Raw genomic sequence first — 22,005 nt, forward strand, 5'->3', positions numbered from 1 at the left:
ATATGAAGTAACTTCTCTTTCCCTCAGCCGCTTTGAATGCGTTTGACTGAGCACGAGGCATTGAGGTGTTGACTGCCTTCGAGGGAATCTTAGACTCAGATTCACCTAACTTCACCAGCACCCTCAAAATGAGAGAAATATCATACGGGTGTAATTTCACTTCCCCATCTATTACCGTGGCCCTAACACTCAAATGTCCACTGACTGGAATTTTTCAATCGAGCATCGCATCTATTGTACATTTCTCTCGAAGAAGGAAAGGAGAATAAAACGCCTGCGTGCAAACCGGCCGTCCCAAAATCGCCAACATAATACAACTTGCAAGATAGAAGAACTCTACCAGCTCGCCTTCTTCACGCCAGGGAGTTCACCATTAAGCGCTTGCTGACGGAATTGATACTGTGACGGACAGTTTGGATTAGCCAATTCGCTCAGACCATCGACAATCAACAGGCAATGAAATCACTTACTCTGGCAATTCTGAAATCGCGTATCACACTCCTGGCGATTCCTCCTGCTACACATCTGTTCTTGATCTGCGTCGGCCTGGTGTAGGCGTGCATTTGACTAAGCTGCAGCTGAGCCTGGGCACGGACACGCTGGGGGAGGGTAGTGTTGCGGATGATGTAGCGGAGTGCTTGACTACATAGTGTGAAGAGGACAAGTCAGTTCTGATTTACTTTGGCAAGCTTCCTAGCTAGAGGCCGCTGGGTTTCTAGGGTGGTCATACCGTTCAGGCTCATATTGCTCGAAGACCTTGCGCTTCGTGTGGTCGCGAATCACGCGGGCATTGATAAACCCGCTGAGATCCAGCCTCTTCGACCTGAAATGCGACATTGTGATCAGTGGATTGAATGTGAAGAGGTAGCTCTTGTCGCTGTCAAATGAATGTCTTGGAGCACCGGCGCAATGGAAAGCGGTTCAAACGGAGCGGCGGAGTTGGCAAAATGTGCCTTCCAGATCGGGTTAGCTCAGATGGCCCAGATAACAGAAGGATCCAATTTGATTAAACCTATACAATACTCTATAAAATAGGATTATGCTGTTTAGAATATGATTATGCTGCTCATCGAACTGATTATATTTTAGTCTAATCAGATCTTACAATTCGGTCTGCCACCATCCTTTCGAGGTACTCTAATATCAATACGGCCTCATTGCCTTGCCTTAAAAGTGATCACAGCAGAAAACAAAAGTCACGAATAGACAATCTCGCTTATAGTGATTCCATCAGTGACAGTTAGTTAGTGTGTGTTGTTCCTATCCGGTGGTTGAGGGCTAGAGTGTACGCTCTGCATGCTCCTACAATTCCAGTGCCGTTCCGGACAGCCCCGAGATAACCATGAACGAAAATCAGTTACTGAAGAGTACGTGCGACAAAGACCGGAGATGAGACCACACAAGTAATTGTACACCTTTTGCTATTCGTCAGAGTACCCCGATGTGGTAAATTCTATATGCTGGTACAGGTTGGCTGCACACAAACTCAGGCCGAAGTGCAAGAGCAATGCAGGAGTGATGCCACCATTGACCGTCTTATTTCCTCCGCCATACTGGTATCATTGAGATTTTTGAAATGAAATCAGTGCTTGACGTTCTTAGCGTTAGGGTTGCGGGGATCGTTCTTGAACTCCTCGGCTAGAATAGAAGAACAGCAAATGTTAGCCATTGTTGATTGGATAGATGAAATTCAAAACGCATTGTCGAGGCGCATCCGCCGAGGGTTCCTTCCCTCTAATTGCAGGACAAGAGGGAGGCTCACTGTTCATCAGAGCGTTGGCGAGAGAGTTGACTCCGTAGAGGATGACGACACCTGCAGCAAAATCCTCGTTAGACTCGGGCACTCAGCTTTGGCTAGGATCGAGACCGCTTTCTCGGGTTCAAACTGCGAACGCAAAATATTCGCGATAAAATCAAGATGGCATACCGGCAGCGAAGAAAGGAGCCATAGGCTTGGCTGTGATTGAGTGGTTAGTGACATACTCCGATCGCCATCGCACGAGCGTAGTAGGGGTCTTATAACATACCCACAGGGGCAGGGAACTTCTTTCCGAGGAGAGACATTGCGACTTATTATGCAATTTGAAGCTGACTTCTGGTTGCGGAAGGTTCAGAGAGTTGATAGAGCTTGAGAACGGTGCAACGAGGAGAAGCGGAAAGCAACGAGGTTTGCCCGGAAGGCCGATGTCCGGCCGCTTTTACGGAATGGGCAATAATCCAGTGCTGCTTTTATTGGCCTGTAGACCCTCCAGGGAATAAACAATGAGGAACAGCAGGCAAGAAGACAGCAACACATCTACACCCAGACAATTATACTAGTAACGGATACTTCAATATGGCTGCATCACTTCAAGCCTCAGTTGACTCACTTCAATCCTCGCTGCAAACACTCGATTCATCCATCTCTACCCTCGACTCTGCTGTTAGCGACTTTCCCCGATTGTGTAAGGTCTTACAAACAACGCGGGTAAGAGATATGACAGTACGACAAGCCTATCACTTTCTTTGATTTGCTGATACTTGGGTTGAATGCTAGCACTTTGAGCTCCTTCCCGAACCTACTCTGCGCGAAGCGCAGCAGTCACTCTTGGATGAAATCTCACCGAGTATCGCGCATCTATTATCCTTAGCCTCAAACCACGTCGAAAAGCTCTCCCGTCGCGAACAGGCCCTTAAAGCTAAGTGCGAGCTCCAAGAGGGCCGACTTCACTCCAATGACAGCCGTCAATCTTCGAGTCGCGGTCTGGGCGCCATGCGCGATCGACAGAGACAGGACGCTGGTAGCGCTGTCGCAAAAGCAGCGGAATACAGACGACTCGTCCAGAAGAAGGAACGGCTGAAGTACACTGTTGAGCGATTGGAGCTGCAGAGTCAGCAACGTGAACGTCAGCTGAGAAAAAGTATGGCTTTTCAATAAGCCGACAAGCGGAGTTGGGAATTTAACGTCGATCTGAATATGACTTTGGCGGACGCTACATTTAGGGATTATGTTGCCGGGTCCAAAACAGTCAATGAAGCCGAAACATGGCTATCTACACCTGTGGATAACATCTAGAAGGAAACGAGTCCACCCCTCGTTCTTAGGGACAGCGCGTGGGGCGAGCCCGATGACCAAGGCCGCATGCCTTCGATCACTCCCGAACTGATTTTGCGAGCAACGTGCAGACGACGAACAGGGCTTACGCTGACTTGAGCAGATTACTATGGTGGCCGACCAAAATTGCTGCTTCTACTGCCCTAAGATGGCCGCCATTCATAATAACGTGACGAGAGTGTGAATGAGCACCCGGAAGGATTGCAGTCATTAAGAATAGTGATTCTGAGTGAAGAGCTTTTATTGTGACTGCGCTCTATGCAGGGATATTCTATTATACACACAAATGCAGTACAAGTACAAGTATTCCGATCCCTTCTTTTCAAAGCTGTAGTATGCCCATAAACAATCAACCATGATACGCCGCAAACCTATTCCTTTATCCCCCAAAATATCCATTGTTGATTCATGAGGCTCAATCAAGATCATGGTCTGTCAATTTGACAGTGGATTGCTTCTTCGAGGCTTGTCTGATCTTCTTCTTGTCCTGATGCTTCTTCCAGCTGGGAATTGTTTGACCCTTCTTTCTCACAGGGGTTGTAAATACATCCCAGTTATCAGACGGAGCAGATTCCAGACCACCATCCTCAGATTCACCAAGAGCGGCTTTTGAAGCAGCTCGCTTCTCCAATCGCTCTTTCTTTCCCTCGCCATGCTTTGCACCGAGCCTCAAACTTCGTGGGACGCGAGTCTTCGCACCAAGAGCCCACAGATCTCCCCAGCGGGCTTTGCGTGCATCCCTGTAAGCTTGCTTACTGTAGGAACGAGGAACGGTCCAGCGTTCAATCTTTCCTGCTGGTGTACAGAAATCAAAAATGACGTGTCCACGGCGTTTCATTGGGGCGTAGACGGCGCGAGGGAGAGACAACGTATGGAAATCTCGGCCGTCTTGGGCGGCCGAGGGCTCGCTAGTCGCAGCATCATCTGAAACTTGGGCATCTTCCGACTCCATATCGTGAAGGTGCTCGTAGCCGGCAAAGGCTGCTTCAGCGGCCTCGGGACCTTGGACGATGTTCATCTCCTTGCGAAGATCCACGCCGCGTTGAACCGCTAGGTAACTGAATTTGACATCCTCATGGTTGCGATCCTTGGCGCCTAGGATTCGTTGAAGGAAAGCGGGTCTGATATATCTCTGCTCGAAATGGCAGAAGTCTCTGCGTCCTTTGGCGTGGCCAGCAACAGTATACATGGGACATTTCGCATGGTTTGTGCAAGGTGCAATAATCATGCCTTCCTCTTTGTCAATATGCTTGTTCTCGTTAGGAGACTCGGTTAGTTCATCGTATTGTGTAGAACCGGGACTTGAGATATAGCGTTTCAGCAACATCTCACGAGCGCCGGCTATCGCTTCGAATCCCTTCTGGTGACCCTTTTCAAGAAGAATCAGAACTCCGCCGTGGGGATTTAGAAGGGTCCAGAGATTTTCGACATGTTCTTTCCGCATATACTCTTCCTCCAGGCCGAGTAGAGTATGTGGCGCTATAATGACATCGTATTGTTTGCGCGGCGGCGGAGGCCGCTCGTCGTCGAGAGTTGGCTTCTCACGGACATGAATATAGTCGGGCAAGCGTGGAAGAAATGTTGTGTTGTCGAGCATGACACTCGCCCGATTGCGGAGCGCTTCAGAGGCTGTGACCACCGTCGACCTACCCAGTGGAATAGGATCCGTCTCGGGATGATCTGGGACCATGGCCTCCCATTCTGCACGAAGGACGTCTCTCCAAGCCAGAATTCCGGCACCACCAGCGCCAGCATCCAAGACATGGGGACCGTCCTGCTGTGCCATCAGTCGACGTATCCAGTTTGTGCCCAGTCGCTTTCGAACCTCGACAAGTACGCTCAAGGCAGACGCGTACATGCCGGGGTATAAAGCTGCCATGTACACATTCCCTTCCATCTGGCTCATGTGGCGCTGAGAAGCCTCGAGAGGAATCGGAAGCTGAGGTACCTGAGCGCGCGGAGGGGGGGTTGTGGTAGAGTGAGGCAGCAACCTGCCTCCAAAAGTCCGGTGAGCGACGTCTGCGATATGCTTGTTCGAGTATTCGGATAGAATGACGGAGATCGGACCAGTTACGGTGTCTTTCGGCAGAAATACAGTGCTTGGGTCTGTAGAGAACTTGCCCTGACGCGTCAAGGGATGCAAACGAGGGGCCGCATCTGGCACCGCTTCATCTTCGAATTGTTCCAGCATCAGCTCCCCACCAAGCTGCTCTGCCACTTCTCTCGTGCGACGCATAGCGGCCGACTCTTCCACAGGAGGACCGACATCCATGTCGTAGACGAGTGGAGGTCCATCATCTTGCGACTCACCCCTCTCAAACTCTACTTCTTTCCAGCCTCCCTGGCCATCCTCTTGAAACAAGCGGTTGGGATCTCTATCCTCTTCGGACGACTCAGCTTCCAACTCCGACTGTGGCTCTTCTACCTTGATTATCGGTTCGCCGTAGAGCCGTGTATACAATCGAAGCTCGGTTTCATTCAAATAGCCCGCTGGAAGATACTCGCCGAATTCTTGCCTCGCAGATCGTACTCGTGATTCCAACGCCTGTTCGTCTCGATGACCGATCCAGTGGCTGAATACGTGGTCGGGTTCGGGGCCATCAAGATTCAAAGCTCCTTGATACTCTTCCAACAGTCCCAAATCATCCATAAGCTCCGCAAGCTCCAGTTCGGTCTCATTGATCTTATCGATTAGAGCGTAAATGGCATCTTTCCGGTCCGCATAAGGATGAGTATCCGAGGGCGTATTGCTCGACACATGTCTTCGCCCGACCTGCCATCGCTTGCTACTGTTGCTGAAGGCACTTCTTAATGATATCGTATGTGAGGTAGGAGATGGCGCTCGGCGAGACAAAGTGCTTTTCAGGCGTTGAGCGATGCAATTTGCAGCTCCGCAACGGAGCAGTTGTGTTGCTGGCCGCGGCAAATTGTAGACTGGGCGCAAAAGATCATGCGAACATGATCGATGTGCCCTCAATGCTGGCGACCTTGACAGCATCCTAACAGCTTCTCCCACGCGCACCGAGCCAGGATTCTAGTGAGCCGTGAGTGAAGGCAGAAATTGTAACGCCACCCAGGGAGCTTTGCATGGGGAAACTTTCGCCAAGACGCAGTGTTCCTGGTGAAATTTCACAGCTCTCATTGGTCACTCAGAATATCTACGATTACATAATACACTTATCTAGGAAAGATTTGTCCAGACAGCCGCGAGCGTGGTTGGTACTCTTCATTCAAAAGCAGGTATTTGTAGAGGGGTATTCAGCTTTGGAAGTGACGGTGGATATCATGATTCGCTGTCTGTGTCTTCAGTGCCCATTAGCACTTTCAGGGAAGTCAGCCATTTCATGACTTCATGCTCCAGTGCCGTGAGTTTGGCCATGACCGCCATCAAACTAGGGTCCTGGCTCTCGACTCGAATCTTCTCCTTTACTTTTACCTCTTCTCCTTTCCAGAAGAAAACATCGCCCATCTCGTCATGAGGGCGATGCCGTGGCCCGAACAATCGGTCTCGAATGTTGAAACCGGTAAGCGAAATATCGGCAGCGAAGGCGGTCGGTGCATGAGACGAAGGCGCAGTGGTTTCAAGCGTTCTCAAATGGAGCACAAGAGCCGAGTCCGCAATAGAGAGGTGGAACGAGAGATCTGGTGGTATTGGAGGGTCGAAAATCTTGTAGTCCAATCAGCCCCGAGGCACTACCAGGCGCATGTAATGTTGAGTGACTTACATTATCCTCCACGCTGGTTTCCCACCACTTGCCTTGCACATTATTGTTCTCCCCTTTCAGCATGTGTCGCGCCTCCGTAATAGTCTCATGCAGAAGACGCAGTTGACCGAAGATGAAACTGGCATTCAGTGGGTCGCCGGTCCATGTGCTTACATCTACGACATCGAGGCTCTGATTGACGAGATCTCGCACGGACGACAGCTGTTTGAGGACGAGCTCTGGAGTGCCAGGAGCATTGGATAAGCATAGACGGGTAGTGGGAGCGCCACGGGTAGATGCAAGAGAGCTAAGGCGCAGTTGTATGTCCTATCACGTCGCCATCACATTAGCTGCCACATCGCAAGTAAAAGTAACATGTTTGACGATGCAAGAAGGGTTGCTCAAAAGCGTACCCCCTTCACGACTTTGGTTCCAACTCTAGTCACGAAGCCCTTGACGCACTCCGACCGGTGAGAGGACAGCACCAGCGTCGAACCTGGCTCCTTTGGAGCCAGCAATGCAGCACAATCACGAAGGCCCTCCCTCAATGCCGCTAGAGAGCCCTGTAGAGACCGAAGTAGCCATTCTAGTTCCCGTGCCTGGAACAATGTTTAGAGATGAGTAGTTAATCTACGCACAAGGGTACATGGGCTGCGTACCAAAGCACTGTCCGCTTCCCGTTCCAACGAATCCGGAGGCAACGGTGGGTATGCCCAAGTTGCCATCACGAGTTTTCACAAGTAACCCAATTATCGAAGACACCCAAACTACAAAACTAGTACCCAAGCTGCAGTGGAAAGTAGCACCCACCTATTGGGATGAGGTACAGGGCAGGGAAGGTAGAGAGCGTACAGCCAGGTCCACAGTGGTGGGGAGTTGGACTGGCCAGGCAGAAAAATTTCGAAAGACTATGTCCAATTCCAGCCAAGTAAAAGTCATAGGTTCATAGCTGGAGCCAGTTCACAACCCGATCGATCACCAAGGATGGTGCAACGTCAGAGCCACTGGGCCGAGAAGAGGAGAATGGGGAGGAATGGAGACAGTTGCAGTTGAGAGTGAGTTGGACAACGTCATGGACGTGATATGCACTAGTCCCAGTTGAGGTTAGTACTAGGCATTAAGGTAGCGGCTATCTGGAAGAGGTTAGCGGGATCCGGTTAATGATGACGTCGAGATCATCACTTAGTGTTCTTGGCTCTTCTGTACTGCGGAAAAAGCAAGAATCAGTGGATGCTATCTGCTGGTCGTGCCACACATCGAGCAATTAACTTTCAATGAACACGGAGGCTCATGATGCATCCTCATTATTATATCACTACCCCAATAGTTTCTGTCCTTTCCCGCAGAGGTACCCGGGATCACCGGATCGTTGATATAATTGCAACGCCCAGGTTGCCTTTTTCTGCGGCACATGTTCGAAATCTTCTTCACGACTCTGTTCTGACCGTCTAAATAACGTCGTTTGGGCCTTTGATGCTAGTTTCTTAGCTTTACCAAGTAACTTCCCCAATTACTTTCTGCCGAAATACTACGTCCTTCAAGCCCTACGCCGAGTTAAGAGATAGTAAGATGGCTTTGAGCAGTGAGTATCGCTCTAATAGTCTGAGAGAGTCACGTCTAACACACCGCGATAGGAGTAGGTCTAGGGTTCCTAGGCCTTTTCTTTACAGCCAGCGCCCTTCTGTTGATGTTCCTCGCTTTTCTCGGAGGAGCAAGGAACTCGAACCCTCTGGACAGGATTTACTGGCTTGAAGCTGCCACGGGCAACATCCCTGGCGCACCAGCCCTGTCCCGATGGACATACTGGAATCTGTGCGCAGTGAACAGCGAGGGACACAATGAATGTGGGAAGTCGTACCCCGACTACCCCTTTGATCCCCCTAGCCACCGGAACTTTAATACCCATGTCAACATCCCTGCGGCTTTCATTGGGTGAGTAGCAGCAAGCATGTTTCTTGACATCAATGATTAGGCTTGTATGACAACAACTAACGATACATAGGACCCGTCATTACTTCTTGACCTCCCGCTTTATGTTCCCATTCCACATTATTGCATTGTTCTTTGCTACCTGCTCGCTCCTCACGGGTTTCCTTGCCATGTGCACCCGGATTGGAAATTGGGTCTCGGCATTCTCAGCGTACTTTGCGTTGACTTTCCAGACCATCACCACTTGCCTGATGACGTGAGTTCATCATTAATGCCGTCTAGAATATAGATCTCGATATAACTGACAACTCGAATAGCGCTGTCTACGTCCAGGGTCGCGATAAATTCAACAACAACGGCCAATCCTCTCATCTCGGTGTCAAGGCTTTCGCCTTCATGTGGACTTCCGTCGCTCTCCTTTTCCTCTCCTGCGTGATCTACTGCATGGGAGGCGCCGTCGGCCGAAAAGACGGAGGATACAGCGGACGGGAACAGAGACGGCGTGGTTTCTTCAATTCCCACCGATCAGGAAGCTTGAGAAGCAACAAGGAAACCGCACCGTAAATTCGTTTCGTCTCTTTTGCACGAGATGAGCGAATGTCGGCGTGGCCAAGCTCGTAGCATCACGATCCATTTTCCTGAGTGCAAGGCTTTTGCTGCACGGAAACGTCAATATACCGGATATAGGATTCTTGCGTTATCCCTCACCAAGCATTCCTGAACACTGGCCTAGAAGACGATTTATAATTTATCCTTTGACCCTCGACCCCCTTCCAACCTCACGCTCATTTGACGTGTTTGACATTTACGGCGCTTCTAATTCCTCAGTTGCCCTTGTTACTGTATCCTTGCTGCTTGTTTGACGCCTCTTGGCGATGTTTGGACGATTATCTTAACCATTTAATAATCTGTAATATAGCTCCTCTGTTCCAATAGGTCACCACCCTATTTTGTAAAGTACTTTAAATAACCAAGAGGTACTGTTATCTCAACAGGTGATGTATTGATCTATGTGCGTGTAATGTGTCAATGGACAAAAATAATGACAAGTTCAATGAGCATACTCGGAAATCAAACCGACAGAACCTTCTATGGTGCGGCGGCCCAGACATTGTTCAGATCCAGGAAGAGCAAGATGAAAGTATAGAAAATGCCAAAAGTGAAATTGATCACATCTAGATACTCTATGAACTCATATAAAGGAGGACATTACCCATGACGTTGCCTGTTTCAAGACGGTAGATAGTTTTCTGAGAAGGAAATTACGAAGGACCGGGCTACTACTTAAGCCTTGGGCGACTCGACGGCGCCACGGACAGCATTCTGACCACCGACTTCCCGAGCAGTGATCTGCATGCCCAGATCGGCGTTGACGTGAACCATCAGCTCAACCTTGCTGCCAGCCTTGACGCCCTTGACCGCAAGTTCGGCAATCGGTTTCTCAGTCTTCCATACAATCTCACGAATTTCCTCCTCTTCATCTTCGTCCGAGTCAAAGTCAGAGTCTTCGTCTTCGTCATCCTCAGCCTTGGGGGGCTTCTCCTCCTTGGGCTTCGGCTCGGGCTTGGTGACCTTGATTTCGCGGACACCCTCGCAGACACGCACAAGGACGTCACCACCATCCTTAGGGGCTGAGTACTGAGCGACGCGGCGAGCAGGCAAGGCGGTCTCGGCGTTCAGGAGAGGCTTGAACTCGACAGTCTCTCCGTGCACAAATTCAACGCCAATTGCATTGCGCAGATGAGGAGTGGCGGTAACCATTGGATGGATGTTCTGCTCAATGTCTTCCTTGTCGAACTCCTGGATCAAAGATGCCTGGATGGCAGCACCACGAGGAGCCAACTCGGACGGGTTAATAGCGCTGGCAGAGGTCGAGGGGGCGAGGATCTTGGTCTTCTCGGAGAACATGTTGCGGGCCAGCTGAGCAATCTTGGGTGTGTGAGAGGTACCACCAGAGAAGATGACCTCGTCGATATCCAGAACATCCAACTCCGCCTTCTGGACAACCTGCTCGATCAGGCGAGTGAACTGAGCAAAGACCTTGCCAGAGAGCAGCTCGTAACGGGTCCGGTTGATAGTTGAGCTGAAATCAATACCGTCCGCAAGACTCTCAATGCTCAAGCTAGCATTGGTACCCAGACTCAAGGCCCGTCTTGTAGCCTCGCCTTCCAGCTTCAATTTAGCGAGGCCGCGAGCGTTCTCGCGAGGGTCGGTCTTGTGCTTCTTGATGAACTCCTTGGCAAAGTGATCGATGACAATCTGATCCAAGGATGCTCCTCCGAGTTCGTAATCGTGGGCAGTTGCGAGGATAGTGTACATGCCACCGCGGCAAGCAATCACAGCCGCATCGGAACGGGTACCACCAAAATCAGCGACCACAACAAGCTTGTCAGTAACGGTAGCCTCGGGTCTGGCATCGTAAGCCAGGACGGCAGCAACCGGCTCGTGGATGAGCTGGAGCACCTCAAGGCCAGCGGCGCCAGCGGCAGCGATAAGAGCTTCGCGCTGAACGTCGGTGAAGTCGGTGGGAACGGTGATGACGGCAGCGTTGACGTCCTTACCGAGGTAGTCGGAGGCAGATTGCTTCAAACGGCGGAGATGGCGAGTTGTGATCTCAGAGACGGTGACGGTGTTGGGGGTCTCGCTGGCGGTATCCCGGATGGTGAAGGCAACAGTGGAGTCAACTTGCTGAGGGTGCGCTGACTGATGGCAGGGAGTGGGATCTATCGACTTGAAGCTGTGTAAAGCAAAATCAGCATGTCTGTTCTCCGAATAGCGAAATCCAGGTCCAGGACTAATTACTTCTTGCCAACATAGTCTCTGAAGTATGCAACAGTGTTCTGGGGATTGCGGACAAGCTGGGCCTTGGCTTGAGTGCCGTGGTATTCTTCACCATCGATGTAGGACAGAACAGTAGGGATTTGACGATCTACAGGTCTTGGTTAGCTTCCGTTTCATTATTGTAATATTGCCCAGAAATGCGTGGGATCAAGAAGCGGGGCTGCGATCAACGCACCTCCTTCCTCGTTGGCGATGACTTCAGCCTTGCCCTCCTATACATCAAATCGTTAGAACACTGCTTCATAATCGGATGTTGGATTAGTGGGATCATACAGGAGTGAGGCGAGCAATGGAACTCGAGGAGTTACCAAACGAGATACCGATAGCGAATCTCTCCGGTGCTTCAGCGGCGACACCGTTCGAATCACCCATTTTTGATGGAGAGAAGGGCTAAGAGAAATAAATGAGGACGGGAATAAGGTGAAGATGAAAGAGGTGTGTGAGGAAAGGCGGAGTCAGGCCCAGAAATTTGACTCTGCTCTGATCGCTGTTGGATTTCGTCTTCCTCCGAGCAGAAAAAAAAATCTTTTGATTTGTTTGGCAGCGGGAGGCAACTGTGGCTTTGCGCTTATCGATATCAGATGTGGCGGTGCAGCAAAGAATTCAACCAATTGAAGTAGTCCGACAACACGGATTTCTAGTTGGACAACCTGAGAGACCCGTCGACTTTTAGTTACCGAAGCATGCTTAGATTCCATGAAGATTCCTAGGTTTCCTATCGGCAATAATTTACTACTTATCTCAGTATCGTCAATTTAGTCTCTGGGCTGACACTCTCTACCAAGGCTGTAATGTCACGTGCTGATAGTCTGATAATGCGGGCATTCTTTCGCATGAATTTCATGTTCTAGTTCAAGTCATCTCGCTGCCAGTCAAGCCATTGATCCACGTTCATCTAGTGGCAGCCGGACGCTGTAGTCGTCAATTAGAACGATTCGGCAAAATGTCGTCGCCTGTTATTTTGCTCCCAGGTGATCATGTGCCGTCAGATAAACTGCCCTCCAACAAATCTGCTCCACTGAGACTAGGACCTGGCCTTCGACTGCTTTCTCCAGCAATTCCTTCTCCGTCATCTGGTCATGTTATTGCTTCTACACAGGCCGGTCTCCTCTCTACAGATTACAAGAAAAATGCTGTTTCCGTCTTGTCGTTTCCTAATCGCCGCTACATCCCCACGCCCAACGATTTGGTGATCGCACAAGTTCATCATTCCAGTGCGGAATACTTCTACTGCATGATTACGCCGCAATCGCCTCATGTGCTGCTCGGCCAGCTGGCTTTCGAGGGTGCCACAAAGAAGACGAGGCCAATGTTAAGGCAAGGCGATTTGGTCTATGCTCGAGTTCTATCCATCGGTCTCGGTGCTGGCGCAGAAGTTGAGCTTACCTGCGTAAACCCAGCAACCGGCAAGGCTGAGCCTGGAGGATTGGGCCCATTGAACGGAGGAATGGTGTTTGACGTCTCTACTGGCATGGCTGCCAGATTAATGAGAGCTAGCTCGTCGACCTCCGAGCAAGAGGATGGTGTAGATGGATTAGTGGTCTTGGAGGAACTTGGGAGGAAGTTAGAAAAAGTCGGAGGCTTCGAGATCGCCGTGGGAAGAAACGGAAAGGTCTGGGTTGACTGCTCAAATGGAGGCGATGCTGCTGTTAAAGCGACAGTGGCAATAGGACGCTGTCTCACCGCGATTGACGAGCATGATCTGAATCAAACGGATCAGAGGAAACTTGTGACGCGGATTCTACGAGAAATGAAGGTTGAGTCTTGACGTTGCATGTGATACACCGAGTAGCTCCTCGTATACCCAACCGGCTGTCCTGTTCTCTTGAATATCACTCATTTCCTTGTATCCATTATTGCGAAATATACTATTATTACCAAGATAGAAAGTCACCAGTAATTATAGTCAAAAGCACGATGCGCAGAGTTGTTGTAGTGGCTCATAAACAACAGTCGGTGGAGGGCTTTGTTGGGGGCGGAGAAGATCCGCAAGAAGTCGCGCCGGTCGCGCAGCTTGAGGAATTTTTTCCACTATCTTATATGGCGAGAGCTACTGACTCGCAAAACATTTTTCCCCCTAAGATACCTCTCGAAACTCACTCAGATTCATGCATTCTCCCTATTAGTTTGTCTAAATGGGTCAAGGGTCCTCGCAGCCCATGAATGGAGGGCTCAGTGAGCCTGAGAATCCAGGTATGCTTTACACATAGTGCCTTTTGCGAAAGACCATATACGTACTTTTGAAAGAATTACTGCGCTGTACTTTGAGCCTGACTATTACTATTTGCAAGATATGAATGAAGAACGCGATGCTGTTGGTTCTCCGGACTCTCCAACAACCTCCATGAAAGGGAAATTAGAAACACAGGTCGGAGAGACAGCCACTCCCAAGCGAAAAAGAAAGCAGACCGTCAACGATACCAACACTGGCATGCCTTCGAAAACCCCAAACCAGTCGCAAGAATCACCCCTGGACCGGGCAGGCGCGCGCCCAGTGAAGCGCACGAAGATCGTCCCCTCGACTACAAACACGAAGGAGGCCCGCAGACCAGAAAAGAATGGCAGTCGAGAAGCCATTCCGTCTCCAGAAACCCCTGTGGTTGCCAACATCTCCGAGATGACGGAAGCTCAGCGCCAGTCGACTGGTATGCAACCTCTAGCGGACGTAGCGCATACGAACGAAACCGCGTCCAAGAAACCCAAGAAGTCCAAGGCGAAGACCACACAGCAGGACGAGGAAAGAGACTTGTCGGCCCCTCCTCAGAACCCTGCCGAGACTAAGCCGATTCGGATGGCGTCTGCGAACCCATCACTGGCGGATAGCTCAACGGACCAGAAGGATTTGACGGACACATCGGCCGTCCGGGGACCCAGAAAAGGAAAGACGGACAAAATGATCGGCTTCTTCGCTCCATCCGAGGTCAGCGCGCTGGAGACCTTCAAACTTCAGTTTTGCAACCAGCATGCTATCTCCAGCGAAAAATTTGATAAGATGGTACAGCATGTGGACCGACGCAAAGACAGCGGCTGGCCCTGTGATGACGGCATCATCAAGAAGCCGGAGTTTTGGCAACAGATTTATGAGGTATTACCAAGCAGAGATCGAAGGTCGGTCTACCGATTCATGAGGCGACATTTCCAGGATTCATCTCAAAAGCCGCACCACTGGACACATGAACAAGATGACGAACTCATCGACTTGGTAGGACAGTATGGCCCTAGATTCGCTCATATTGCCAAGATACTTGGTCGAGTTGAGGATGATGTGGTTCAGAGATGGAAGAATCGGCTCGAGCACCGGAGCACCATGAGAAGGGGTGCATGGTCCGAAGAGGAAGTCCGCGGGCTGCTCGATGCTCTTCAAGAGTCCTGGAACAATCTGAAAAAGGACGGCCAAGATGTGGGCCGAGACATCTACGAAATGGACGAGGGCTTAGTATCCTGGGGCACAGTTAGTAACAAACTTCAGAACTGCCGGTCAAGACAACAGTGCGCGGATAAATGGCGCAAGATCAGACGCAAGATTATGGGACAGCGTCGCACTGGAAATCAGGACGCTATCTACGACCCAGCAACGGAAGCAAAGCCACAAGGCAGAGCCAAGTCCATCACGCTCGCGGAGCAGATGGAAATGGAGAGGATGCTGAAGAGCTCCGAGTACGTTGATTCCGAGGATGGAGACGAAGAGGATGTGGAACAGTCTCTAGGTACAGAGTCTCAGTCACCAAACATCAAGGACGAGGGTGAATCTGCTGAAAAGGAATCTATCATCATTCCCGCTCCAGAAAAACCGCCGGCTCCCTCAGTGAAGGCACTCAATGAAACCTCTCAATTTAAGGAGTCCCAGACCGAGAATGACGTTGACTCTGAATCCGACGCATCATCTGACTCGGCTGATTCGGCCTCAGACGATGCTTCCGAAGCCGAAATCAAGTTAGGTTCTGAATCTGGCTCGGACGCCGACTCCAGTGTCGAAAGCGACGCAAAAGTCGACGCCAGGATGAGGGCACAATCGTCAAAGAGGCAGGAGAAAGATGTGAGAAATAACAAAGCATCCTCTGTAAAGTCGTCGTTAGAGCCTACGAAACCCATGCCGAAACAGAAGCTTGTTGAGCGGTCGAAACCCAAAACAAGTGACGGTAAACAATCCGGGAGTCAGGCTACAAAGAAATCTGCTTCTGACTCAGTGGTCAATGCTGAGACGAACACAACTCCACGGCCTAAAGCTTCAAAGCCATCAAAGCCAACTATCAAGGAAGAGGAACCACCGCAAGAGACGTTGTCCGAGTCTGAATCAGATTCCGAGTCCGCGTCCGATACTTCCGATTCAGAAGATGAGTCTGTATCCGGCCCCGAAGAACCTTCGGACAGGAAGCCCGCAAAAGTAACGCCAAAAGCACCAACGTCGATGCAGAAAGCAAGCGTGAAGGGTCAGGTCTCTCAGAAGACTCAAAAAAAGGATGAGCCCGAAGAGAGCTCCTCAACGTCAGATGAGACGTCTTCCGGTGATGATAACACCGATGACAGTGAAGCCGATGATGACAGCGACAGCGACAGTGACAATAGCTCTAGCGCTAGCGCCGACAAGCCGGTGGAATCGCCGAAGGCAGCCGCACTTAAGGGCACCAAACGTAAAGCTCAGCAACCCGCGGACAAGGCCGGAACATCCGAGTCGAAACGTCCGAAAACAGGTCAGAAACCAAGCAAGAAGTTATCTACGTCATCCGCCTCCGCTACCTCCTCGTCAGAAGATAGCGAAAGCGAGGATGACGCCGACAGCGATTCAGAAGCCGATACCGATGAGTCAAGCTCGGCATCTGACAGTTCAGACTCCGCGTCTGAGCCTCAGCCCAAATCCAAGTCCGACCCCAAGCAGCCTAGCGCTCAGCCAAAAGTAGACAAGGCTGTTAATGGACAAAAACCGGAGCTCTCAAAGCCACGCACTCCAGTATCAAAGGAGGGAGGCAATGTCAAGAATGGGCAAAGCGGAGCGAAGCAGAAGTCGAAGCAAGTCAAACCTTCCCTTCCTCAGGTCGGGAAAGATGGAAAGAAGGAAAAGAGCAAACTGGGATCAGCCCCCGTGTCAAAGGGGAAAAATTCCAAGTGATGGGATACAAGTATGGTATAGACGATTGACTGACTTATGAGTGATGATGATTTGGTTTCTAATCAGAACTTGGGTATACGCTAATTCGGTGTGTATTGTACGATAAACTCGAAGATCTCGGCTCGACACGCCTAATATATACTGGATAAATGGATAAAAACGTAGTCTTGAATGTCTCCAATCTGACATTCTCTTCTAACGGCAATTAAGACCCAAAGGTGGAAGCTGCAGGCCTCATTTATATAGAGGTAATTCCTGATATGAAGGTAGAAGCTGTACACTAGAGCTCATCCTTTTCCCAACCAGACTCCTCGTCTTCGTCTGCAGACTCCATCTCTTCTAGCTGTTGTCGTTGTTGCTCCAAGGCGACTCTTTCCGCCAATGCCGCAATTTCATCGTCATATTTCGTCCATTCAGGGACCTGTCTTCGGGCCCTGTCCAGTTTGGGCTCCTTTGTTTGCGGGTTGTTACACAGGTCAATCGTCCTCGCCGTGCTAAGCGAGTCGTCCGAGCACCAGGTCTCGCACCACAGCCACTCCTGGGGAAGGCTCTTGATCGGGATGTGATGCTGCATATGGTTCGGCAGGTCTTGGTCGAGATTACTCAGACTGTTAGGATCCGCGGAGAGCATCTGATACTGTCCGCGAAGGCGATCGCCGGCCGCAAGCGCCCGGAAGCGGTTTAGATCTACCACGTACAGTGCTGAGATGTGATAGGGGAGACCGCGGAGAAAGTTCTTCCAGTATCCTTGCTTCCAGAAACGGAAGCCTTCCATCTCTTCGCGGGAATCGCACATGGGTGTGAAGCCGTATGGCGCGCCCTCGAGATCTAGAGAGACGAGGTCGTACATATCTGTGCGCACGATTTGATCGGCATCCACGAAGATGACCTTATCTAGTGAAAGCGGGAAAAGGACGTCCAAAAAGAGGATCTTGTATCCCCAGATCTCCCTTTGTTTCTCCCGCTGCGCTCGAAGCCAGTGCGGCCATTTGTAGGTGACCATTTCGTACGAAAAGCCATATTCTCTTGCCAAATGAGGAAGGAAGGATTTGAATGAAGGCGAGAGGAATTGTTCAATAAACCAGAATTTGACGGTATGCTTGGTGTTTCGCATCACGGATACCATCATGATGTTCAGCATTCGCTCGTACAGGTGACCGCTCGCCACAGAGAAGATGTTGATGTCCGCCTGCTTCTCAGCCAAACCATCTTTAGAACCAACACCTACACTTGAGAGTACACCCTGAGCAAAGTTGAAGCCCTTAGATACGTAGTCCATCGCTGAGCCGGATTTGACGTCTGTGTCTAAGACATCTTCCATCTCCTGGCCCTTCTTACGCGAAAGGCGAGGGAATAGAGTCTTCCCTTGGAATGAGAGGAGTGCAACTTCGTTGTTCTCATCACCCGGTTGCGGACTGTACCCCTGGCCGCCGACACTGTCAAGGTTGAAAATGCGCTGACTGCGGCCAGGTTTAAGGTTGATCTTCCACAGTCCCGGCTGAGCTTTGAACTGGAAATAACCCAAATTCGCCATGATGATAGTATCAGCGAAGTGAGGATTGTCTTCGGTGCCGAGAATTAGCTGTACTCCCCTCGGGGCAGTCTTGACCGTGACATCGCGCGAATGTCCTTCAATCAAGATGTGTTCGAGTGCGTAGATGGCGTCAACATTGGCATCTGGTTTCAAGGAGCTCAATTTGATGTTGTCCAGGTCGTAGATCGATTCCTTAGGAGCAACGAGCCAGGGGGATGGGACATCCATGCCCAATGTGAGAAGTGCCTCTACTGGCACGCCAGAAAAGGTGGCAGTGGGCCTTGCAAGAGTTCCATCATCGTTGAACGATGGCTCCGAGTCCAAGACATAGCGATAGAATCGCTTCGTTGGTAGCTCCTGGATCTGATCACGTGGGTTCAGGGCCAATGTGACCCGGACACCAGCTAATCTCGAGAGCACCTTCAAGATTGGCAGCCATCTCTGTGCTGTTTCCGATGTAGGATCAATAGAAGCAGCGATTATGATAGCTGGATCTTCAGAAGTAGAAACAGTTATGACAGACAGCAAATCGTTCCATTTCTTGAACAAATCCATTCTAATGCTGGACATCTGCTCAAAAATGCCCTCAGGAACGTCGGACACGGTCGAAAGAGCCGCAAGAGAGCTGAGTTCGGCAAGCGCAAGAGGGCCAGAGAGCTTCGACTCCAAACCGAGATCTTTTGCGGCCTTTGCAACAGGACCTATTCTCCTCGCCTCTTCGTAGGTCAGAAGTCCGTCCAGATCTTCCTTCGATAGCGTCGATCCATCTGGGAGAGGCCCAATCGCTCTGCCGTTGACAATGACACCATTCGTTCCAGGCAAAAACCCGAGATCTCTAGCCAAGGCTTGCTGCGCCTCCCAAAATTGGGACATTTTCTTTGCCTCTGCTTCGGGAAAGTTGGTGTTTTCCGCAGTCTTCAAATGTCTTAGAACTCGGGAAGCATCCACTTTGTCTGTCCCCTTCAATGCGTTATAGATCAGGGCAGATCCGCTTTCCGTCTCTACATCAGGAGCTGGGTTATGAATCAGAACCATCTCCACTTCGCCGTGTGTCGCCCGAAGTTCAAGAGCCTCAACAAGCAACTTCAGGCCGTTCTCGGAGTCAAAGTCTCCGACAACGATCAAGTGCTTACTGTCGAGTGTATCCATCTCAGATGCAATGCGAAGAGTATCAGCGGAGTCTCCCCTAGACTTTGCGAGTTTCGAAATGTCCACAATTCGGATATCCTTTGAATCCTCGGGGATTATCAAGGGATTGCGGCGATCGAATGCTTCCGAGAGGAAAAGTTCGGGAAGCCAGGTATCTTCCTCGATAGATCCATCCACTACTCCTTGTTGGATAGTCTGCAAGTCGCGACCAACCCTCATACTCATTTCTTGAGGCCAGTTGTCGTCCCGAGGCACAAAGACTCCATTCACCAAGATATATGGAGCGTTGCCCTTGATTCCAAGTCGATCTTGATATTGCTTGGTTCGGGAAACCAGGATCTCAAGCTCATCGCTCTTCAAAATCTCGTCGAATGACAGAATTTGCTTATTAGGCCGCGAAGTTCGATCCTTGATGGCATGCTGGAAGATGGCCTTGTCCGGAGACCCTATCTTTTTCTTGGCTGCGGACTATTACCATCATTAGCACACAGACGACGAAACAACACCTAGTGTGAGATACCTCTTCCAAATAGTGGATTAGACTGGCCAGACCAAAAGTCTCATGGAGATAATGAGCGACTTTGAGTTGCGCGACGGATCCGGGAGACGAAGCAAGGGGTACCAAACCAAATCGCACTGGGATCTTCCTCTTGACAAACACCTGGAGAGTTTTGACGACCAGCTCCATGTCGTCAGAGCTAGTGAGGTCCACAGGAGCGACAATATTATGCGCATCACGCCGCACAGCAGGGAGTTGGCCCGGGTACATGGGCTGGAGATACTGCTCATGGTAAGTATGCCACACAAACACAGAATTGAAGGTGGAAGCTTACTGCCGAGAGGTCGTCCGGCCATGATTGGTATTTTGTATCCTTTTCTAGGTCGTTCATCCAGATGATCACGCCGCCGCCCTCAATTTGGTCTCGGTAGTTGTAACGCGGAGGCGAATCCTTCGCCAGTGTCTCTCCGAGGGTCTGATGGCAGAGCAGATCGACAGCTTCCTGAGCAGAAAGTCCAATGCTTCGAAATTTATCGATTAGTTTTCTTTCGCGGCGGAGGTGATCCAAAAGAGAGAATGCGTCTATCTGACGAGGATCAATCTGCACGCCATTGATCCACATGACATTGACGCCTGAAGGAAGCATTCCAAGCCGGCTCGTACGAATATCTTTCAGCAGAGCGTCAGACGCATTGTAGGCCGCGATCTTGGCTGAGTGCTTGGGAAAATCCTGAGAAATCCTCACAAGCGTATCCAAGGGCTCCTCACTGTCCATCACGTAGCTGACCGTGTTCAGACCGAGACGGGCCACTTCTGAGGAAGACAGGGCTCCCAGGTCATCAGGCGATTCTTCCTCCACGCTAGCCCACTCAGAACTCCCCGAATCCTTTTGGCTCCTTTTCTCAGCATCACGGTCATCAATCACGATATAATCCGTCCGCTTGAGAGCAAGTTCGACACCATAGCCAGACACAAAGAGGGGACGAGATATCCAATGCTGAGGTGGTCGGTAGCGCACACGATACGAGACCTGCCCGTCCTTGGCGAGCGCACTCAAGGTATGATGAAAGTCCTTGAACATGGGAGACGCAATATCGGCATAGAGAACAGCCGGTGGGAGCGATAAATCTCCTAGCACACGATCGAAGGGAAGTTCTCGCGGATCTCTGCACACCATAGCATATTAGACACCCGTAAACCTACAGCCGAGAACAATAGCAACTCACGACTCTCCCATCACGTCCTGCTGGGCACGCTCCATACTGGAGGAGCAATACTGTTTACCCTCCGAATGAACCCAGACAGGACATGCGGCATCCTGCGCCGCCATCAACGAATGCTGGACAGACGCATTATAGAAATGATAGTGGGCCGTGATTCGAGGGGCCGCCGACCGAATCGCTAAAGACAGCTTAAACGACGACAAAAGTTCCGGAGTGCTGAGATGCCCATCATCATAAACGACTTGTAGGAAACGGTCATAAAGCTGCTTTTCTGTGGTCGCATCGTCAAAGGTTCCCTCCGCGATACGATCGAGTAAGGGAAAGTACGACGTTGAGTTCTCCTCCGCAGCTGTTTCTCTGATTCCTTGATGAGCAAGCGATGAGCATACGGAATAGATGGCTGGACATGCTTACAATAGCTCTAAAAGATACGGTGCTGAATCGAATGATGCTTGTAAAGCAACATTGACAGATGGGCTGCCACAGACCAAAGGGGTAAACGCAGCCAGTATTACAAGGCAAAGCCGCCACGATGTGACGGAGCCTAAGCCTATAGCCATGATTGAAGCAAGGCTTCTAATCCACACCTTCTTTGTCGCACTGTTTATCAAGTTGCTATGTGGAACGGCAGCCGAATAGCAAGCATAACGGGCCGACGGTTTAAGCTCGATGTTTGGTTGCAGGTGGCGTACAGGCAGATAAAATGCGTAATCTTAATCAGGCATGAAGAGAAGCATTCGTCTCCGTCTCAACGAGAGAAATCTGTAAGCAAGTTACCTCGTTCGTTACATGTCTACAGGAGCTCTTCAGGCCACCTTGCTGAGAGTTCCTACGGGAGGCGCAGCGGCCACTAGCGCAGAACTTCCGTGTAGAAGAAGCAAGCTTCCTATTGGCCGGTTTCTTCTCCATCACTTCATGAAACTGC

At 50.5% G+C, this 22,005-nt stretch overlaps 11 protein-coding genes across 11 annotated transcripts; 5 read left to right on the forward strand and 6 right to left on the reverse strand.

Annotated features, from left to right (window-relative positions):
* Positions 1-104: 104 nt before the first annotated feature.
* AFUA_2G02270 (mitochondrial 37S ribosomal protein uS14m) lies at positions 105-950 on the reverse strand. The gene is made up of 3 exons (XM_744269.2): positions 731-950; positions 471-642; positions 105-399 (listed from the first exon to the last, which is right to left on the reverse strand). The coding sequence occupies exons 1-3, from the start codon at positions 835-837 to the stop codon at positions 337-339; spliced, it is 342 nt and encodes a 113-aa protein (XP_749362.1). The 5' UTR covers positions 838-950; the 3' UTR covers positions 105-336.
* A 107-nt stretch (positions 951-1,057) lies between these two features.
* On the reverse strand, positions 1,058-2,141 carry AFUA_2G02275 (F1F0 ATP synthase subunit i). The gene is made up of 4 exons (XM_001481598.2): positions 2,028-2,141; positions 1,928-1,957; positions 1,763-1,813; positions 1,058-1,638 (listed from the first exon to the last, which is right to left on the reverse strand). The coding sequence occupies exons 1-4, from the start codon at positions 2,062-2,064 to the stop codon at positions 1,583-1,585; spliced, it is 174 nt and encodes a 57-aa protein (XP_001481648.1). The 5' UTR covers positions 2,065-2,141; the 3' UTR covers positions 1,058-1,582.
* A 49-nt stretch (positions 2,142-2,190) lies between these two features.
* AFUA_2G02280 (DASH complex subunit SPC19) lies at positions 2,191-2,917 on the forward strand (the record flags this gene model as incomplete). The annotated part of the gene is made up of 2 exons (XM_744270.2): positions 2,191-2,467; positions 2,537-2,917. The coding sequence occupies exons 1-2, from the start codon at positions 2,336-2,338 to the stop codon at positions 2,915-2,917; spliced, it is 513 nt and encodes a 170-aa protein (XP_749363.1). The 5' UTR covers positions 2,191-2,335.
* A 592-nt stretch (positions 2,918-3,509) lies between these two features.
* AFUA_2G02290 (tRNA methyltransferase RSM22) lies at positions 3,510-6,092 on the reverse strand (the record flags this gene model as incomplete). The annotated part of the gene is made up of 1 exon (XM_744271.1): positions 3,510-6,092. One exon carries the CDS (start codon positions 6,090-6,092, stop codon positions 3,510-3,512), a length of 2,583 nt encoding a protein of 860 aa, XP_749364.1.
* A 196-nt stretch (positions 6,093-6,288) lies between these two features.
* On the reverse strand, positions 6,289-7,926 carry AFUA_2G02300 (uncharacterized protein). The gene is made up of 4 exons (XM_077804049.1): positions 7,458-7,926; positions 7,212-7,397; positions 6,820-7,125; positions 6,289-6,761 (listed from the first exon to the last, which is right to left on the reverse strand). The coding sequence occupies exons 1-4, from the start codon at positions 7,521-7,523 to the stop codon at positions 6,378-6,380; spliced, it is 942 nt and encodes a 313-aa protein (XP_077660215.1). The 5' UTR covers positions 7,524-7,926; the 3' UTR covers positions 6,289-6,377.
* Positions 7,927-8,036: 110 nt separating this feature from the next.
* On the forward strand, positions 8,037-9,725 carry sur7 (SUR7/PalI family protein). The gene is made up of 4 exons (XM_077804050.1): positions 8,037-8,380; positions 8,433-8,730; positions 8,801-8,983; positions 9,045-9,725. Exons 1-4 carry the CDS (start codon positions 8,368-8,370, stop codon positions 9,289-9,291), a joined length of 741 nt encoding a protein of 246 aa, XP_077660216.1. The 5' UTR covers positions 8,037-8,367; the 3' UTR covers positions 9,292-9,725.
* An 18-nt stretch (positions 9,726-9,743) lies between these two features.
* Positions 9,744-11,940, reverse strand: AFUA_2G02320 (ribosome-associated complex protein SSZ1; the record flags this gene model as incomplete). Its single annotated transcript, XM_077804051.1, has 4 exons — positions 9,744-11,464; positions 11,530-11,656; positions 11,744-11,780; positions 11,842-11,940. 4 exons carry the CDS (start codon positions 11,938-11,940, stop codon positions 10,012-10,014), a joined length of 1,716 nt encoding a protein of 571 aa, XP_077660217.1. The 3' UTR covers positions 9,744-10,011.
* A 54-nt stretch (positions 11,941-11,994) lies between these two features.
* AFUA_2G02330 (uncharacterized protein) lies at positions 11,995-12,183 on the forward strand (the record flags this gene model as incomplete). Its single annotated transcript, XM_744275.1, has 1 exon — positions 11,995-12,183. The coding sequence occupies one exon, from the start codon at positions 11,995-11,997 to the stop codon at positions 12,181-12,183; it is 189 nt and encodes a 62-aa protein (XP_749368.1).
* Positions 12,184-12,429: 246 nt separating this feature from the next.
* Positions 12,430-13,482, forward strand: AFUA_2G02340 (exosome non-catalytic core subunit RRP40). The gene has a single exon (XM_744276.2). The coding sequence runs from the start codon at positions 12,512-12,514 to the stop codon at positions 13,334-13,336; it is 825 nt and encodes a 274-aa protein (XP_749369.1). The 5' UTR covers positions 12,430-12,511; the 3' UTR covers positions 13,337-13,482.
* A 132-nt stretch (positions 13,483-13,614) lies between these two features.
* AFUA_2G02350 (MYB DNA-binding domain protein) lies at positions 13,615-16,675 on the forward strand (the record flags this gene model as incomplete). Its single annotated transcript, XM_744277.2, has 2 exons — positions 13,615-13,761; positions 13,860-16,675. The coding sequence occupies exons 1-2, from the start codon at positions 13,704-13,706 to the stop codon at positions 16,673-16,675; spliced, it is 2,874 nt and encodes a 957-aa protein (XP_749370.2). The 5' UTR covers positions 13,615-13,703.
* Positions 16,676-16,955: 280 nt separating this feature from the next.
* On the reverse strand, positions 16,956-21,864 carry AFUA_2G02360 (putative UDP-glucose:glycoprotein glucosyltransferase; the record flags this gene model as incomplete). Its single annotated transcript, XM_744278.2, has 5 exons — positions 21,495-21,864; positions 21,084-21,437; positions 20,192-21,023; positions 19,879-20,139; positions 16,956-19,826 (listed from the first exon to the last, which is right to left on the reverse strand). Exons 1-5 carry the CDS (start codon positions 21,638-21,640, stop codon positions 16,956-16,958), a joined length of 4,464 nt encoding a protein of 1,487 aa, XP_749371.1. The 5' UTR covers positions 21,641-21,864.
* Positions 21,865-22,005: the final 141 nt, after the last annotated feature.

This window comes from Aspergillus fumigatus, chromosome 2, assembly GCF_000002655.1.
Source record: "Aspergillus fumigatus Af293 chromosome 2, whole genome shotgun sequence".
In the NCBI taxonomy this organism is placed as follows: Eukaryota; Fungi; Ascomycota; class Eurotiomycetes; order Eurotiales; family Aspergillaceae; genus Aspergillus; species Aspergillus fumigatus.

Coding starts and splice junctions, on each gene's coding strand:
- AFUA_2G02270 (XM_744269.2), bottom strand. CDS start 837: ATGTCGCATTTCAGGTCGAAGAGGCTGGATCTCAGCGGGTTTATCAAT. Junction 643..730: donor GAGCAATATGAGCCTGAACG/GTATGACCACCC, acceptor CACACTATGTAG/TCAAGCACTCCGCTACATCA. Junction 400..470: donor GCGATTTCAGAATTGCCAGA/GTAAGTGATTTC, acceptor TGTCCGTCACAG/TATCAATTCCGTCAGCAAGC.
- AFUA_2G02275 (XM_001481598.2), bottom strand. CDS start 2,064: ATGTCTCTCCTCGGAAAGAAGTTCCCTGCCCCTGTGG. Junction 1,958..2,027: donor GAAGTTCCCTGCCCCTGTGG/GTATGTTATAAG, acceptor ACTCAATCACAG/CCAAGCCTATGGCTCCTTTC. Junction 1,639..1,762: donor CGCCAACGCTCTGATGAACA/GTGAGCCTCCCT, acceptor CTTCTATTCTAG/CCGAGGAGTTCAAGAACGAT.
- AFUA_2G02300 (XM_077804049.1), bottom strand. CDS start 7,523: ATGGCAACTTGGGCATACCCACCGTTGCCTCCGGATTCGTTGGAACGG. Junction 7,126..7,211: donor GAACCAAAGTCGTGAAGGGG/GTACGCTTTTGA, acceptor GCGACGTGATAG/GACATACAACTGCGCCTTAG. Junction 6,762..6,819: donor AAACCAGCGTGGAGGATAAT/GTAAGTCACTCA, acceptor TTGGACTACAAG/ATTTTCGACCCTCCAATACC.
- sur7 (XM_077804050.1), top strand. Junction 8,731..8,800: donor ATCCCTGCGGCTTTCATTGG/GTGAGTAGCAGC, acceptor AACGATACATAG/GACCCGTCATTACTTCTTGA. Junction 8,984..9,044: donor ATCACCACTTGCCTGATGAC/GTGAGTTCATCA, acceptor CAACTCGAATAG/CGCTGTCTACGTCCAGGGTC.
- AFUA_2G02340 (XM_744276.2), top strand. CDS start 12,512: ATGTCGTCGCCTGTTATTTTGCTCCCAGGTGATCATGTGCCGTCAGAT.